Source organism: Nanorana parkeri, unplaced genomic scaffold, assembly GCF_000935625.1.
Source record: "Nanorana parkeri isolate BGI_ZX_2015 unplaced genomic scaffold, ASM93562v1 scaffold712, whole genome shotgun sequence".
NCBI classification, from domain to species: Eukaryota; Metazoa; Chordata; class Amphibia; order Anura; family Dicroglossidae; genus Nanorana; species Nanorana parkeri.
In genome coordinates this window covers 23,623-39,536 of record NW_017306980.1, presented here as the reverse complement: position 1 = coordinate 39,536, position 15,914 = coordinate 23,623, and the positions used below count along the sequence as shown (strand labels likewise).

The window sequence follows — 15,914 nt, the reverse complement described above, 5'->3', positions numbered from 1 at the left end:
CTACTGGTCAATTAATCAAAAGCATTTGATCAGCAGCAAGGGTATACTTCGTTTTGCACATAAATTGATTACATTCATCTGCTTTATGCAAAATTAACTGCTGTCAGCAAAGAATCTGGCAGGTGTACAGACACATTTTTACTGTTACAGGTCATTTTAATAACTGGACTACATTGGGTGTCAAACTTTATTATATGCTGGAGACAAGGTAAATGAACTTAAGTATTAAAAGCAAAATAAGTATATGGTAACCTTTGCATGTTACATATAAATAAGACATTTCTGTACTACAATATACACCAAACTTGACCTGTCATAGTTGCAATGAGTGGTTACAGCATACTGGTAAACCATATTCCAAAACAAAAACCATGATTCTTAGAGCGTAGTCCTAATGAAATCTGCTTTTTTTTTTAATAAAAAAAAAAAATGGGGTAACAATATCTGACATAGTTCTCACCTCTCATGCCATTTTCTACATACTTATGTATTTTTAGATGTGAGTGCCCTTAAAGCAACAGCATATGTAAATGAGCTTTGTGTGTCATCTTTCACACAGCAGAGAGGCTACTGCTTCCACTCTGTATAGGAGGACTGGTACACTTACATAAATAAGCACACCTAGCTACTACTTGTCCATCTTCTGAAAGCCACAGATCATTACACAATTCCAGCATTTTGCACCCAGAGGTCCATATAAAAGCTTAGGCTGAATAGTGAGAATGCTTACCAGTCACCACAACTTACACTCATGGTATTCTTCCATTCCCCAGCCTCTAAAAACATCCCAGCAGCATATAACAATTGAATGCTCCTTTCAAAAGGATGGCCAGTTATGGTGTCTTCCATTCTCAGTCAGATTGGCTGACCTGTACTGTCGGTTCCATTTGCAGGGAATGTAATGGAGCCAAAGCATGACACTGAATCCTGACAGGTCCAGTCATTCCAGGGGTAGGCACTGCATTGCAACTCAGGATTCAGTGCCTGATATGATCCTTCTATGGGAATTGGCACATGAAGGAATCCAGATGCCCAAAAAATTAAACATCCAGCAATATTGAGTCTCTGAACCACAAGGAAGCTTTTACCTCCATCTTACTTAAAAACATTTTGCCGTTTCACCATCTTAAAAAGCTCTCCCACTGTCCGTTCTCTTTTTTTTTTTGTTTTGTTTCAAAAAGATAAAATTTCAAACTCTTCATCTTCAGAATCAAAGAACCTGTCAAGGCGATCGGCATCTGAGGAATCTAATACCAAAACATCACACTGTCACCATTTTCATATAAAGCAAAAGGTCACATGATTCATTTATTATGTAAATGTCCGAATGGTATTTAGAGCTGCCAGTGGGGACAAAAGATTTCCTTAAAATGAGCAACTTGTTCCAAAGTAGCGCTTGTATGAATGTGAATCAGTACATTTCCAGGGAAAAGGGTAAATGGAGGTCCCAACAGAAGTCCTCTGTAATGCTGGACACACCTTACAACCATCGCAAGACTCTTGTCTTGCGATGGTTATAAGGTAATTATATAAATAAAATAAAAAAACTTACGATCTGCCTATCTTGGACAGGCAGATCGTACTTGCGATGATCGCAAGCCCGGCCCGATGAGGGGCGGGCTTCCGATGATCGCAATGCTGAACGGGCAGTGTGCGCTTGCGGCATTTATCTCACGAACATGCCACACACCCGCCGGCAATCGTACGATGCTCGGCGGGTTTTCAAACATGTTCCTAAGATAAAAGTCGTGCGACCGTACAGTAGCAGAGGTTGCACGCCTTCTACACACCTTGCGATAATCGTACGATTATTGCAAGATGTGAGAGCACCTTAAGGCTGATGTCATCTGAGCGAGCTTGAGGCCAGCAACAAATCACCAAACATCAGGATTGCTCAGAGCCCATTCACACCAGGGTGGTTACGGATCAGCACGGTTACCACGCTGATCTCCCGAGGGAGGTTTTGGGAGTTTAATTGCTTTTCAGCACTGGAACGCAATTAAAAATGCCCAAAACTGCACTGATTAGCGCGGTTCCATTGAAACCTGTATGGACACCGCATTGATCAGTGCAGTTCGGATCACATGAACGCCCCCATAGCAATGTATGGGATCGTTCATGTCGACGAATCCGTGCGGCCGAACTTCCCCGGTGTGAACGGGGTTACAAAAGACTGCTTACTAATGTCTATGGAATCGCTCCCTTGGTAGCCAGACCAGGCAGATACCAGTACCCTGTTGCCATAATGGTAGCAAGGTAGAGTCTGCAGTGTTTGAAGCCAGTAAAGAGAATTGGACACAGGTAGGTGTAAGGCTTTGCCATGTGACCCTTTTAAACAGCAGCCCATAACCAACTGGCAACTTGTTGCTGTAATTTTAAAAGGCATGATTTCCTAGGAAATGGGGAAAATGTAAAGCCTTAAATCTGATCTAAACCCAAAAATAAAAACCTAACATACTGCAGCTTACCAATCCTTAAAAGGTGGTGGCTGCAGTTTTCTTTTTCACCTGATGATCCAGCCAGTAACACACTTCCTGTCTGTGGGTGGCTCCGCTCTATGGAAGAGCAACAAAGCCACCCTTGGACAGCAGCATTGTCACCCAGTAGAGAGGGTAGTGTTAAGGTGCCCATACACTGCTCGATTCTCGTACGAGAATTGGGCGAAATCCCCCAATCGTACGAGAATCGAGCAGTGTGAACTAAGACGTGCGACCGTTTCTACTGTACGGTCGCACGTCTTTTGCCGAACCGACATGCTCGAAAACCCGCCGAGAATCGTACGATTGTCGGTGGGTTTCTAGCCTGCTCGTCCGATAGCTGCGGAACGGGCCGGTGTGCGCACGCGCACACTGCCGTTCTGCATTGCGGTCATCGGAAGCCCGCCCCTCAGCGGGGCAGGCTTTCGATGATCGCAAGTACGATCTGCACGTCCAAGGTGGGCAGATCGTACGAGCTTTCAATAAGCATACGACCATCGCAAGACAAGAGTCTTGCGATGGTCATAAGGTGTATGGGCACCTTTAGATGGACGTGACTAACAGATTGAAAGCCGAACTCCAGCTAACACTATTTTAAGCAGTTACAGCAACATTTTTTTTCCATTTTGGTATTATAAAAGGTTTTACATAAATTAATAAAAAAGAGAACCACTTTAAGCACCCATCGCTGTTAAATGGTTTGTCTCTACCCTTGTTGAGAAATTATAGACTTCCTGGCTGGATCACAAAGTGAAAATAAAAAGGGGGGGAGTTCGGACTAATGAAGCCACCACATCTCGGATTTATATGCTGCACTAAATTAAATTTTTTATTTTGGGTTCAGGTACACTTTAAAATGTGTTCTTATCCAAAGCTCAACTACACCAAGCAGATACAAAAATTGCCATTTAAAAAGAGACCAAGTAGAGCATGTCCACTTTGCAAAGGGGGGATCTCCACTTAGCTTAATGAATGTGGTGAAAATTCTCATTGCAAAAAATATACTATAATATTCAAGAAAAAAACTGCCACAGGATTTCTGTTTGCACATGATTGGATGATAGAAGTCTGCACCACATTCAATAAGCCAAGCGAAAAATTCCAATGCAAAGTGAAAATTCACATTTCTAAGTGTTTCACTCCTTCCATAAAATCAGTAAAAGTAATCATTGCTGCAAGTTTAAAGTACAGGCACCTAGGGGGTTCTTGCACATATCTGAAGCAGCCTGCAGATACTGCACAAATCCAAAAAGGGAAAGACCGGCTCCAATCCTCTAGAGAAGGAGGTCCCAGATGGGGACTCGGTTCATGTTGTCAGGATGAATAAAGTCACCAGTGTGAGTTTTCTGCACACTGGTGACTTTATTCATCCTGACAACATGAACCGAGTCCCCCAGTGCAGCGGGTCTTTTCCTCTGATTTTGTAGTAATAGGATGAGGCCCCTGCTGGTGTTTAGCACCTGATCGTCCATGATAGTGACATGATTCAGGTCTTAGGAGCGGTGTATCCTATACTTTTGCCAGGCTCGATGATACTGCTCAGTACTGGGTTAATCTGACAGGCAAAGCTCCAGTCACTGCCAAAGCTTGCTCGCCTCTTGATGCCTCCTGCAGATTGCTATAGGACAGTGAGACACCAATCACTGTGAAGGGCAAATAGAAATGTGAGGGGGCGGATTTAGCAGCAAGCTTTGTCACTTGTTACATGTCAGAACGGCCCTGTATTTAGCCATATCCGCAGGATAGTCTGCACAGGGACCTACAGAAGTTGTTTTTTTTTTTTTTCTAGAGAGTCATTTAATCCAGTTATTTATTCCTTATGAATTAGCAGTCTTACCTGGTGTAAGGTTAAGTACATCTGGATTGGATAAATGAAGAGGCAACTGATCCACAACCTCAAACATAGGTAAGGCTCCGCTATTGAGGTACACCTAAAAAGCAAAAAATAGCAGTGTCATTGTGGTCCAGATCTGGTGGTATAATCCGGATTTCTTACAGCCCGACAGCTCTATTGGTACATACCTTTCTAATTCGTTGACACCAATCATCAAAATCCTCCTCAGAATTGCAGAAGAATCCCTAAGATGCAGAAAAGGACTATGGTCAGGGCTAATGCAGGTGTTCCTATGGGGTTCTGTGCTAGAGTATCACTCACCACTGCAATAGAAGGATCAATCTCAGACACATGCATTCGACACGGAGGATGCTGGCAATGGAAGCTATCATCTATTATATCCCCGCTGTCACTGGGCTCCACAGACAGCTGAGTAGTGTGAGGATCCAAGTAAATCAGCTCATCTCCTGTGAAATATAGATTTGAATTACTACACAATCGGAATTGTCAGAAGTCTAACTGTTCAGTATTTACAAAGCACTTTGCAAATTCAGGAGAAACAAAAAAAAGTTTTCCTCCATTCTCAGCAGCCTAAATGGAGTCCATATCGTACAGGGCAAATCTGCACAAAAGTACAGATATATATGAGCTGCCGCCATTGCTGGTCTTATTCTGAAAATGCTACTGAGGCTATGTTCACACCTGCACTACATTGCGCATCCCAGGGACGCACGATCGTGTGCTAATGCACACAGCGATTGCCGCGCGGCCCCATTGTACTTTTTTTTGTGACACACGACGCGCAGCTTTTTTTTTAGCCACAATCGTGTTCACTTACACGGGCGGAATGCAGCGCGACTGGGTGCCATTCAAAAATAATGGCACTAACAGCGCGATCGGTTCAAACCTTGGCAGCTCCAGACCGTGTGGTAATCATGCACAAAACCGAACGGATTTCGGCGCAGTCAGGTGTCGCCTAGGTGTGAAGCCTGATGTAAAAGTGATCACATAACCATTGCTTTCACTACAATACAACTGACTTGACCTGAAAGCTATGACTTCCTTTCATAAATATGATGTACTCTTTGTTTAACATTCCTCTAAGTTTTTGTGTAGTATGATTAATAGAAGAGGCCATTTTTGATTAAAAGAGGCTTAAAATCAAAGTTGCCAGCATTCTGCTATAAGGTTATTGGACAGGAAGTCAACTGTTTGAAGGAAAAGAGGCAAACTGAGCTGGAGCTATTCTTACTGCCACAATGCCCATTTGCTGCCTACATATTGTCACCAATTGCCCTTGTGTTTTCTATGTTTGGTCACAATAGTCTTTTTGTAGCCCACGTGTTCTAACAACTGCTCATTTACAGTCCAAGTATCATCAGAGGTGTCCTTTTTTGCCTTGTCAAGTAGTGCTGTTTGTTCAGAGGAACTTATTACTAGCATTGTATCCCTGCTGCCCTATCACTAACAGACTACAGCACTGTTAGCCCAATATTTAGCCATGGCCTATTATTATTCAAGATCTTGTACTCTGCAAACTAATAATAGCCCCTTCCCTCCCCCCATCTCAGGTTCACTGACTTTACTCAGGCTAGGTTCACACCTGCACAATGCAGGCAGCGATTGCCGCGCGACCCCATTGATTTAAAATGGGGTGACATCCACACGGCAATCGCAGAAAAAAGGTACGAGTCCCTTTTTTTGCGATACACAACGCGTGGCTGTGTTCAGAATCGCGGTGGGAGACTGCGCAATCCGTCGGCGCAACTTGGGTGCCATTAGAAAATAATGGCACCCACACTTTGACGGCTCCTGACCGCACAGAATCGTGCACGATTGCTGCGCGGTGAGGTGTCGCCTAGGTGTGAACCTAGATCCAAGGTCTAATAAGTTCATGAAACAATCTACATAGTTATCCATCGATATTATAAAAAAAATGACAATCAATTTGTATTGTATTCTCTACCCATCAACCTGTTACCACTAAGATCACCTAATCCCTTACTGTGATCATTTGACTAGGTCAAGTTTATCAAACATTATACCTACCCACATATCCTATGAAGTAATAAGCACTATTGGGTCGACCACCAATAACACCTAATGACTGCGGTAGCATGAAGCAGTGCTGTGTCATAATAACAGAGATATAAGAAAATAACACATTAATACACAGCTTTGCTAAAGATAAAACTTACAATAAGAATAAAGGTGTCCTAGAACCATGACACAATATTCTACAACAAACAAACGAAAGAACATTACGTATTGGAACTTTTTCAAATTTGAAGTGAAAAGAGAAATACCTTCAGGGTTTCAATATAGGCTTCATTGATCTCACTTAGACCCAGCCTGAGAGGTATGAGTAATACAAGAGGCTTCCATGGCATGTCTGAGTCAGAGGCTCCAGCATAACCATTGCAAAGGGGTCCAGCCTCACAGTTTCCTGTTCTGCATAACTGCCCTGCACGATAGAAAGGCATTCATGAAACGCAGCACAGGCCTCTTTTAGTTAAAACATTGACATCAGATTTATTGTTAACGACAGAGGGTGAATATATACATATACAGTATATTCTTCTTGACCAGTTTTAGCCAGGATAGTAATGTTGTTTCCTATAGCTGTCTGACTATTGGCCCTTTAACCCCTTCATGACCGAGGCCTTTTTTTTTTCCATGTTTTGTTTACATGTTGTAATCCACATTTTAGGCCTGAAAATTACTTAAAACCCCCAAACATTCTATATTTTCTGAAAGCCAAGAGCCTATAGAATAAAATTGTGACAGTTACAAATTTTTATGTTGCACAATATTAGCACAACTCCTTATCAAACCCTAGAATGTTTCGAAAAATGCACTTAAATGCCCCAAAACACAATAAAATACCCATTTCTTTAAAAATATATAAAAAGATGAGGTTACGATGAGTAAATAGATACCCAGCATGCCCATGTTAAAAATTGTGTGCGTCCGTGAAACTGACAAATTCAGTACCCCAAAAAGTCCATAGACAATGCTTTAAAAGCCCCCCACAGGTCATCAGTTTAGAGATACACATAAATATTGGCCTTAGAATTATTGCTTTCAGTCGGACGTGCGCGGCGATACCAAACATGTGTAGTGCGATCGTTGTTTTCATACGTAGGCGCACCCAACGTGTGTTTACGTGAAGACATGCGTGCTCATGGGAGACTAGATTTTCTTTTTACATTTATTTAATTTAATATTAAAAACAAATTTTTTTTCAACTTTACCCCCTTGCCATCCAGGGCATTTTCCTACTATCTGTGCACACATGATAAAATATACATTTTTGGCTAGAAAACAGCTTCAGACCCCCAACAATGATATATTTTCTGAAAGCTGAGGCCCTGTAGAATAAAAAAAAATGCTAGGTGCAATTTTTTACGTTGCACATTTTTTGCGCAAATGTTTATCAAACCAGTATTTTTAGGAAAAAATAAACTAAAATTAAAATTTGGTGCACAGAAACATAATACCCATTTTTTGGTAAAATATAAAAGACGGGATCACGTCGGGTAAATAGATACCAAACATGTTAAGCCTTAAAATTGCGTTCCCCCGTGAAGCCGCAAAGAATGTAAATACCCAAAATTTCCCATAGGGAACATTTTAAACGCTTTTACCGCTCATCAGTTTAGTGCTAAATTGACAGTGCTAGAATTATTGCTCTCGCTCCAACGTTTGTGGCGATATGTAACATGTGTAGCGCAATTGTAGTTTGTGCACGTAGGCGCACCGATGCGTGTTTATGTGCGTGCACGTGGGGGACGGGGGTCTTAAAAAATTTTTTTGCCATTTAATGTTTCTTTTATGTTACTTTAATTTTTAACACTTTTTTTTCCCCACTAACCCTACTGCTATTACATAGGGAGCTAACAAGCACCCTATCTAATAGCAGATAGTGTGTGACAGAACCTCTTTATGGAGACATCAGGGGTCTTGCAGACCCCTAATGTCACCTTGGGACCCCAAAGAAGCTGAGGAAGCAGAGATCGGCTTCCCCAGCTTCATCTCCTGGCTCTAAGAACCGATAGGGGGGCTTACAAGCCCCCCATGTGATAGCATATTGGCAGTGACAGGTACTCTTACTGGTGATACCGAGGGGTCCAAAAGACCCCTAGTGTCACCTTACACTTGAAATAAGCTATTGAGTGCAGATCACACTTCAATAGCTTAATGCTGGGCTTCAAGAGCCCGACAGCTATGGGCCCGGAAGGGATGTAATGCACGGGGAGGGAAGACTCGCCGCTCTTGTCCTCCCCAGCTTACCACCCCCACCCCCAGAGAGGCCGGGCCCAGGCCCGTAGGAGGGGCAACGGAGCACAGGAAATACGGCGGGGGTGTTAGGAGGGGGGGCCCTCTTTACCGGCCCGTAGAAGCGATCTGGCAGCAGCTGAGCCGCCAGAATTCGCCTCTACTGTAAAGCAAACAGTCGGCTTTACAAACCTAAACAGAGCCACTGGGAGTCTGTTTAAACGGTCCCGATGTCAGTGTCGATGTCACTGTACGTCACTGGTCATGAAGGGGTTAAAGTGAATCTGTTTTTTTGCTCCCATAAAACGACAAGTTCACTTTAATGACCCCTCCCCAGCAGCATATAGCCTTTCCTTGACACAGTTTAGCCTCTGGTAACGATGGGAAAGATCAACAGAAGCCGAGTCACAGTGGCAGCTTACACAGAGCTGTAGAATCCCCTTGTGACAGCATGGACAGGGAAAACTCCCCAACATGGTCAAGGGTCAATCAAAATACAGACAAAGTTTCTATCCTTCCCAACTCAATCCAAATCTAAGAGAAAAAAAGTTTTGTCTGGATCCCTTCATACTCACTTATTTCCTCAGTGACGACTGTGTTATCCATGGCGATGTGAACAGCGATCGAGCTCCACCGATCAAAGGCAGCAAGCTTTCTGCAATAAAAAAGCATAACTAGGAGGAGCATGATAGGAGTCAGAATACTTAGCTAAACAGTATGAAAAGTGGCTCAAACAAACCTTAGAACCTGCGCCACTGTGTTTGGGCCATACCACTGTCCAATGTACTTCCCTTCGCCCACTCCCATTTGAGCTGTAACACCAAGCACAAAATGTATTGTTATGAAGAGAGCCATACGCTAAACATACATAACTTACAAATGTTCAGTCTGCCCAATAGGTGCAGAAAATACCCATTTATCCTGCTCCAGTATAGTCCTGTGTACTCTGTAGTCCTATCTCAATCATTGTTATTAGCCCAGGCTAGTTTAGTTATGTGCACTACATTACACCTCCCCCTAGGTTATGGAGAGGGACCTCCTCATCAGCTCATGTTTGTCAGTGTCCAATCACCTGAAGGCAGCAGGACAACCAACTATTCCTGAACACTGTCCTGTAATGTACAATTAAAGTGACACTAAACTCAGGAGGTAAATCTTAAAATACATTCAATTACCTTAACTATTAACAAAAATGTATCTTATTTGTGTATCACTCAGCTGTAGATCCTCAAATAATTTCTGAATTCATGCCGACACTGTCCTTCCTTCTGGAGGGGGGCTACTTTTGTTCCCCATGGTCCCTGTGTGTGTTGTAAAGTAGTCACTGCTCCAAGCTCACTCCTGTGATGGACTACAATCTCATGTTTAGATTACCAATTGGTATTGAGACTGTAGTCCATCACAGGAGATAGCTTGGAGTGGTGGCTGCTTTACAACACACACAGGGACCTATGTAGCCACCCTCTAGAAGGAAGGACAGTGTCAGCACCAATTCAGAGATGATTTAATGATCTACAACTGAGTGATACACAAAGAAGATACAATTTTGTTAATAGTTAAAGTAGTTGTATGTATTTTTAAGATTTAACTCCCGAGTTTACTGTCACAGAAAATAATCACTGCCATCCCGTTACCGAACATCTAGTGATTTCCATATATTCATGACATATATTTAAACTATTTAATATTTACCTTGACTATGCAGGTACACCAAGGCCTCAAGTACCTCATTCTTTCATTGAGTTATAAGGGCTTTGTGCATGTCATTTCATGTATATCAATATTTAAGAATAATCTATAAAAAGGGAAACTATAGTCTTTTCCTAAGATATACATGTGACCATGATCTGCTTAATATAGATAGTTGTATTCTCTTGGTGGTCTTTGATGATATATGGGCATGAGACAGCCATATTCTCTCATTAATTATACAGTTCTGCTTCCTTGCATAGTAATGCTTTTAGTTGTAGTTTATTTTTTCCCTCTGTGCAAACCTACAATCAGGGTTTAGACATCAAGGCTCTTGCATGAGGAAGGTAAGTATCTGTGGGTGGTGTCCTATCAAGAGAATTCATCACTTTGTCCTGAATTGGTAAAGTGACAGATACTCCAACTCCCTTATACCCATATCTTCAAGATAACAAGGCGCCTTTAGTTTAGTAACGACAATCTATTTACTTCTAGATAATTGCCGGCTTTTTATTCATTGCATACCTTATTTTTCTTCCCCTCCCCAATCTTCTCACTGTGGCCATTTTTACTGAGGGCAGATTACTATATCTCCCTTTACTTCCTGGAACTCTGGCACATGTGACTAGGACCTTTCTCTGAGATCTCATGAGATTACAGAAGAGAATTTCCCAGCAATGCTCTGCTGATGTAACCTTCCCAGCATTCAATACTTGGGCACGATTACATAATTTGTGCCCAAGTGGACCAGGAATTAGAAGGAAAAAAAAAAAAATTGTACAGAAAAGAAAAATGTTTATTTAACTGATGAATATGAGACGAATATGAGACGATTTCATAGCTGCATGCTGATGTGATTTTTAGTCAAAGGGAGTAAAGGCCTGCTTTAAGACATATATACAGGATACCTGGTATATACATCCATAACAATGAAAGCATACCTGAGATGTAAAGAGAACTTGGATGGTTGGCAACAAGATGGCTGCTATAGCTAACGTGATTTTGAAGGAGCAGAATCTACGGCTGTCATCCTCATGCTGCTTCCATTCTTGGTGACTAACTTTAAACAAACACATGTATATTACTTGTCTTCTACCTGATATGCACATACTTTTTCTGGTAAATGAAACAAAGAGGAGGATGAGAGCCCTGAAATCTGCACCTTCAAAAAAGGTAAAAATATTAAACACACTTCTATAGGCCAATCTTTCATCTCTATGATACCTGTAGAAAGTACTGGTGTCGATGTTATTTTAGGGAACAAAAACCAAAATTAGAAAAGCATTAAAAAAAAAAAAACATAATATGTTGCATCAGTGACACAAACATCTCTTCATTCAGATACTCTCATCCACAAAGGACCATGCTGAAGTCCACTCTCACCAATCTGATGAATGGAATAGTAACTATCTTTCTTGTCTAGAAAAGCTGTCAGGATACTGAGGTATTCCCCCTGTGGTTTCTGTGTGTTCCATCTCCAATCTGAGAAACAAAAGATAAATTAAAAAGGCAGTTACTAAACATTCCCGATTTACAAAATAAATCGAAAACTAAGGGAAATACATTTTATGACCTTCCTATAGATTACAGTTGCTATTTTTACTACTTAATTCTGGCCACAAAACATATACAGAATGAAAGCACAAGAGGGTAGCAATAAATAAGGATAATATGGATTGTCAGGTGCAGTATCAAAATGTTTGTCAGGAAATGACTATCCTAATGTGTATGTTAAAGAAGACCTCCAGGAAATATAAACAACTCTTGCAGTAGGGCTACCCCCACACTGCAAGGGTGAAGTGCTCACTGTGGTCTAGGGGCTAAAATAAAGAAAATACTCACCCGATCCTCTGCCCCCGCTCAGGCTGCAGTGACCAGTCTAGCAGCTTTCTCCCCCACACTCCGGCGGTCTAAGGACTTGTGAAGACGCCACGTGATCCACCACTGCCAGAGCAGAGGGGATGAGAGGTGAGCGCTCAATGCTGTAGGACCTAGGATCAGGCGAGTATTTTCTTTATTTTAGCCTGTAGGCCAAAATGAGCAGTTAGCCCTTAGAGAGCCCTCCGCCCCACTGCACAGGTCATATTTACATTTCCTGGAGTTGTTCTTTAAACCAAAAAACTTTTTCTAGTTTTGTATAGTGTTAAGGATTAGAACCTTCTATTCAGGATATATCTGTTAAAAATAAGTCAAGGCAACTGGACTTGCTGTATTTTTCTTGACGGCGTTTCACTGGTCATTCGACCAGCTTTCTCAAGTCAGAATGACTTGTACAGAAATGATCTGGGAATAAATATGGTGAATGTTGCTCCAATCCACATAATCGGTTAGTCACAATCATGCGTTGATCGCATTTGCATAATCTGAGCTAGGAGGTGTTATTAACCTGCCTAGAGAGAGGTGTTAAAACAGCATTGTATGTGGCAGACAGTAGTAAGCTTGGCAATTTTTTTTCACACCTCTTTTAAACCAGTCCTCCTCCCTGGACAGGAAATAAGAGGAACTCTCCAACAGCAAAGCCACTGCTCCAAGCTCGCTCTCGCAATGGACTACAATCTCACATTTAGTTTACTTATTTGTATTGAGATTTTAGTCCATCCCGGGAGCGAGCTTGGAGAGATGACTACTTTACAACACACACAGGGACCATGGGAAACAAAAGTAGCCCCCCTCCAGAAGGAAGGACAGTGTCAGCACCAATTCAGAGATGATTTGAGGATCTACAGCCGAGTCATACACAAATAAGATACATTTTTGGTAATAGTTAAAGATACCTCCTGAGTTTAGTGTCACTTTAAATATCACATGTATTTACATAGTAAAGAAAGCCTACTGACATGAAACAAAGGAAACCTGTACTGAGAGATATGGGGTCACCATTGTGGACCAGTGAAACATGATAGTCTTCTGGTGGTCTCTGGTCTTAACACTTTAAGTCACGGACCTGGAACAAGCTTGCCATAAAGGACGTCATGCTGATTTGGTCAGTTGCTCAAATTTTTAAAGTGTATGTAAATCTTAATTATTTTCACCTATTTGGTCCCTTTTGGTCTGTAAAATATAAAATTGAAAGTGTTCTGTTGTATCTGTTCAATAAATGCAACAAATGACCTGTTAATCGTGCCAGAAATCTTCCTGTGCAATCTGCTTGTGCTGCCCTGTTATCATTGTTCCCAGCTCACTTTGTCTGCTACAGAATCCCTCCCCTCGATGTTATGGAGAAGAAAAAAGGGGAAGGATTCCATAGTCCTGTCCTAAAGCGACAGCACTGCTCCTCCACGGATAAAATATAGTGAATGTTGTCACCCTGGAACAGGAAGTGTGTTACTAGCAGGACCACCAGGTGAAAATAAAGAAGAAGGATTGAAAAGCTGCATTATATTACATTTGTGTTCTTGGGTTTAAATATGCTTTTAAACAATTTGCTCATCATAACATCCAGAGAAGCGGCATTTTCAGAAGGAGAGATCCGCAATGCTAGCCTACATACTTCCCTCAGTACAGGTGTCCTTCAAAAGAACCACACACAATGCATTACCTCTGCCTACGTGCCTACACACCACAGCCTGAGCAAATATCATCTGTCCGCAGCGTAACATACAGCCCCAGCCGGTGTCAGAGGTCGGTCCGGTTCCTCCTAAAGAGAGAACAAAATGACTTTACTCAGCGGAAGAGTGCCAGTGTAACCCCCAAAATCCTCCAAGACAAAAACAGCGTGTATGCAAAAATGGATGCCTACAGAATTGGTCCTGGACACATTTCCAATAAACATATCTGCACATGACTACAACAATTATACTACCCTCATAACTTTGTGCTACAGTACACTGAAATCCTAAATGACAGTCTGAATGTGATTAAATGGGAGACCGAGTGCCATAAATTCAATGCCAAGAGAAATTTGGAGGCTGCCATTGCCGATTTAGATATGAAAATACTGGTTGCCTGGCTGTCTCTGGCTTAGACTTTCGGAGCTAGTAAAGCCAGCCAACTGATCTGCACACTTGTCCCAAGTCATCAGTAACTGGGAAAGTACTGAAGCCTTTAGATGAGCACATAGACATGCAGTATTTTACCAGCACAGGTCAGCAGTAGCATCCTACATGCTGCATGTCTCAGAGTACAGCTCTCCTCCAAGTGCACAAGGGATATTTATAGCTCTACTTTAAGTGGAATGTAGAGTGGTTTGTATACATCTTTCATATATAATCATTCAAGCTGAAAAAATTATAATTACCATCAGTGTCCGCAGCAGTGTTGAAAACGCTAAGGGGGGAATTGATCAAAACTGGAGCAGTTGACCATGGCAACCAATCAGCTTCTCTCTTCAGTCTGTTCAATTAAGATTTGCAGATTGGTTACCATGCACACCCGCTCCAGATTTTTTCTCAAAATACCTGAAATGCGTGCATCCAATCAGATTGTTCAGATATTTTGAGAGCCGGAGGGGCCGACTAGCAAGATACTGAAGCTTGGCTCAGCGGGAGATTCCTCCATCCGCACAGTTTAGCGTAGAATCTGTTGCATTTTTTCCATCTGACCACAGAAAATCTGCAGATAATCTGTAGGTGTATGGCCAGCTTTACGTCAATATTAAATAGCATGAACAGCCAAGGGAACCTGCTTTATCAAAAGGGAGAGTCCCCAATGGCAGCGTCCATTATTCTCACATGACAGATTTTCTATTTTAAAAAAAAAAGGGGAAGAAGACGGTACTTTTTCAAGACTGGGATGTTTTTTCACAAAGCTGGTGTGGTGCAAAATAACATATTGGTGCAACTGTCTTTACGTATTCCAAGCTTTTCGTCTGACCTTTTCACATACAATCCTAAGGCTCTTGTTACCTATTGGTGAAAAGTTCCTCCGGTATGTAAACCACAGTCTCGACGTGACGTCATTCAAAATCTCCTCCTTTTCTGGAAAACAAAAAACAACATTTATGTATGAAAACTGCAGTAATAAAAAGTGGATGTGCCGCCTACTCCAATAAAATCAGATAAGATCTTGGCTGTGCATCGTTAAGGTCCCCACACACCTTGCGATAATCGTACGATAATCGCAAAGTGTGTGGAAGCCGTGTCGCACGACCTCATACTGTAAGGTCGCACGACTTTTAACTTACGAACATGTTCGAAAACCCGCCGAGCATCGTACGATGTTCGGCCGGGCCAGTGTGCACAAGCGCACACTGCCCGTTCGTCATTGCGGTCATCGGAAGCCCGCCCCCTCAGGGGGTGCGGCTTGCGATCGTCGCAAGTACAATCTGCCTGTCCAAGATAGGCAGATCATACGTTTTTTAAAGTACCTTACAACCATCGCAAGACAAAAGTCTTGCGATGGTGGTAAGGTGTGTGCCCAGCATTAAGCTAGCCATACACCTTACAATTATCTGCAGATTTTCTGTGGTCAGATGGAAAAGGTGCAACAGATTCCTCCATCTACACTTAAAGGAGAACTATGAGATGAGTGATTTCCACTCATCTCATAGTTCTAGCCGACCTGTGACAATGAAACTGTCACAGGTCGGCTCAGTAGATCGGGAGGTGAGCGAACACATACCGGGTTCGCTCACCTTCCGATCCTGTCACGGCTCTCTGCCGTGACAGGGGGAGGGGCTGGATTCCCCTCTCCCAGCT

General features: G+C 42.3%; 1 protein-coding gene across 1 annotated transcript in view; it reads right to left on the bottom strand.

The window, feature by feature from the left end:
- Positions 1-996: 996 nt before the first annotated feature.
- The window catches only part of ATG4B (autophagy related 4B cysteine peptidase), a 21,222-nt gene continuing 6,304 nt past the window's right edge, over positions 997-15,914 (bottom strand). The window contains exons 3-13 of the mRNA XM_018563935.1: positions 15,123-15,194; positions 13,817-13,915; positions 11,662-11,760; positions 9,329-9,401; positions 9,165-9,244; positions 6,618-6,775; positions 6,361-6,439; positions 4,633-4,778; positions 4,500-4,556; positions 4,315-4,408; positions 997-1,247 (exon numbers count right to left, since the gene is read on the bottom strand). Coding sequence (XP_018419437.1) covers positions 1,174-1,247; positions 4,315-4,408; positions 4,500-4,556; positions 4,633-4,778; positions 6,361-6,439; positions 6,618-6,775; positions 9,165-9,244; positions 9,329-9,401; positions 11,662-11,760; positions 13,817-13,915; positions 15,123-15,194 — 1,031 coding nt within the window. The 3' untranslated portion in view covers positions 997-1,173. The remainder of the gene's footprint in view (positions 1,248-4,314; positions 4,409-4,499; positions 4,557-4,632; positions 4,779-6,360; positions 6,440-6,617; positions 6,776-9,164; positions 9,245-9,328; positions 9,402-11,661; positions 11,761-13,816; positions 13,916-15,122; positions 15,195-15,914) is intronic.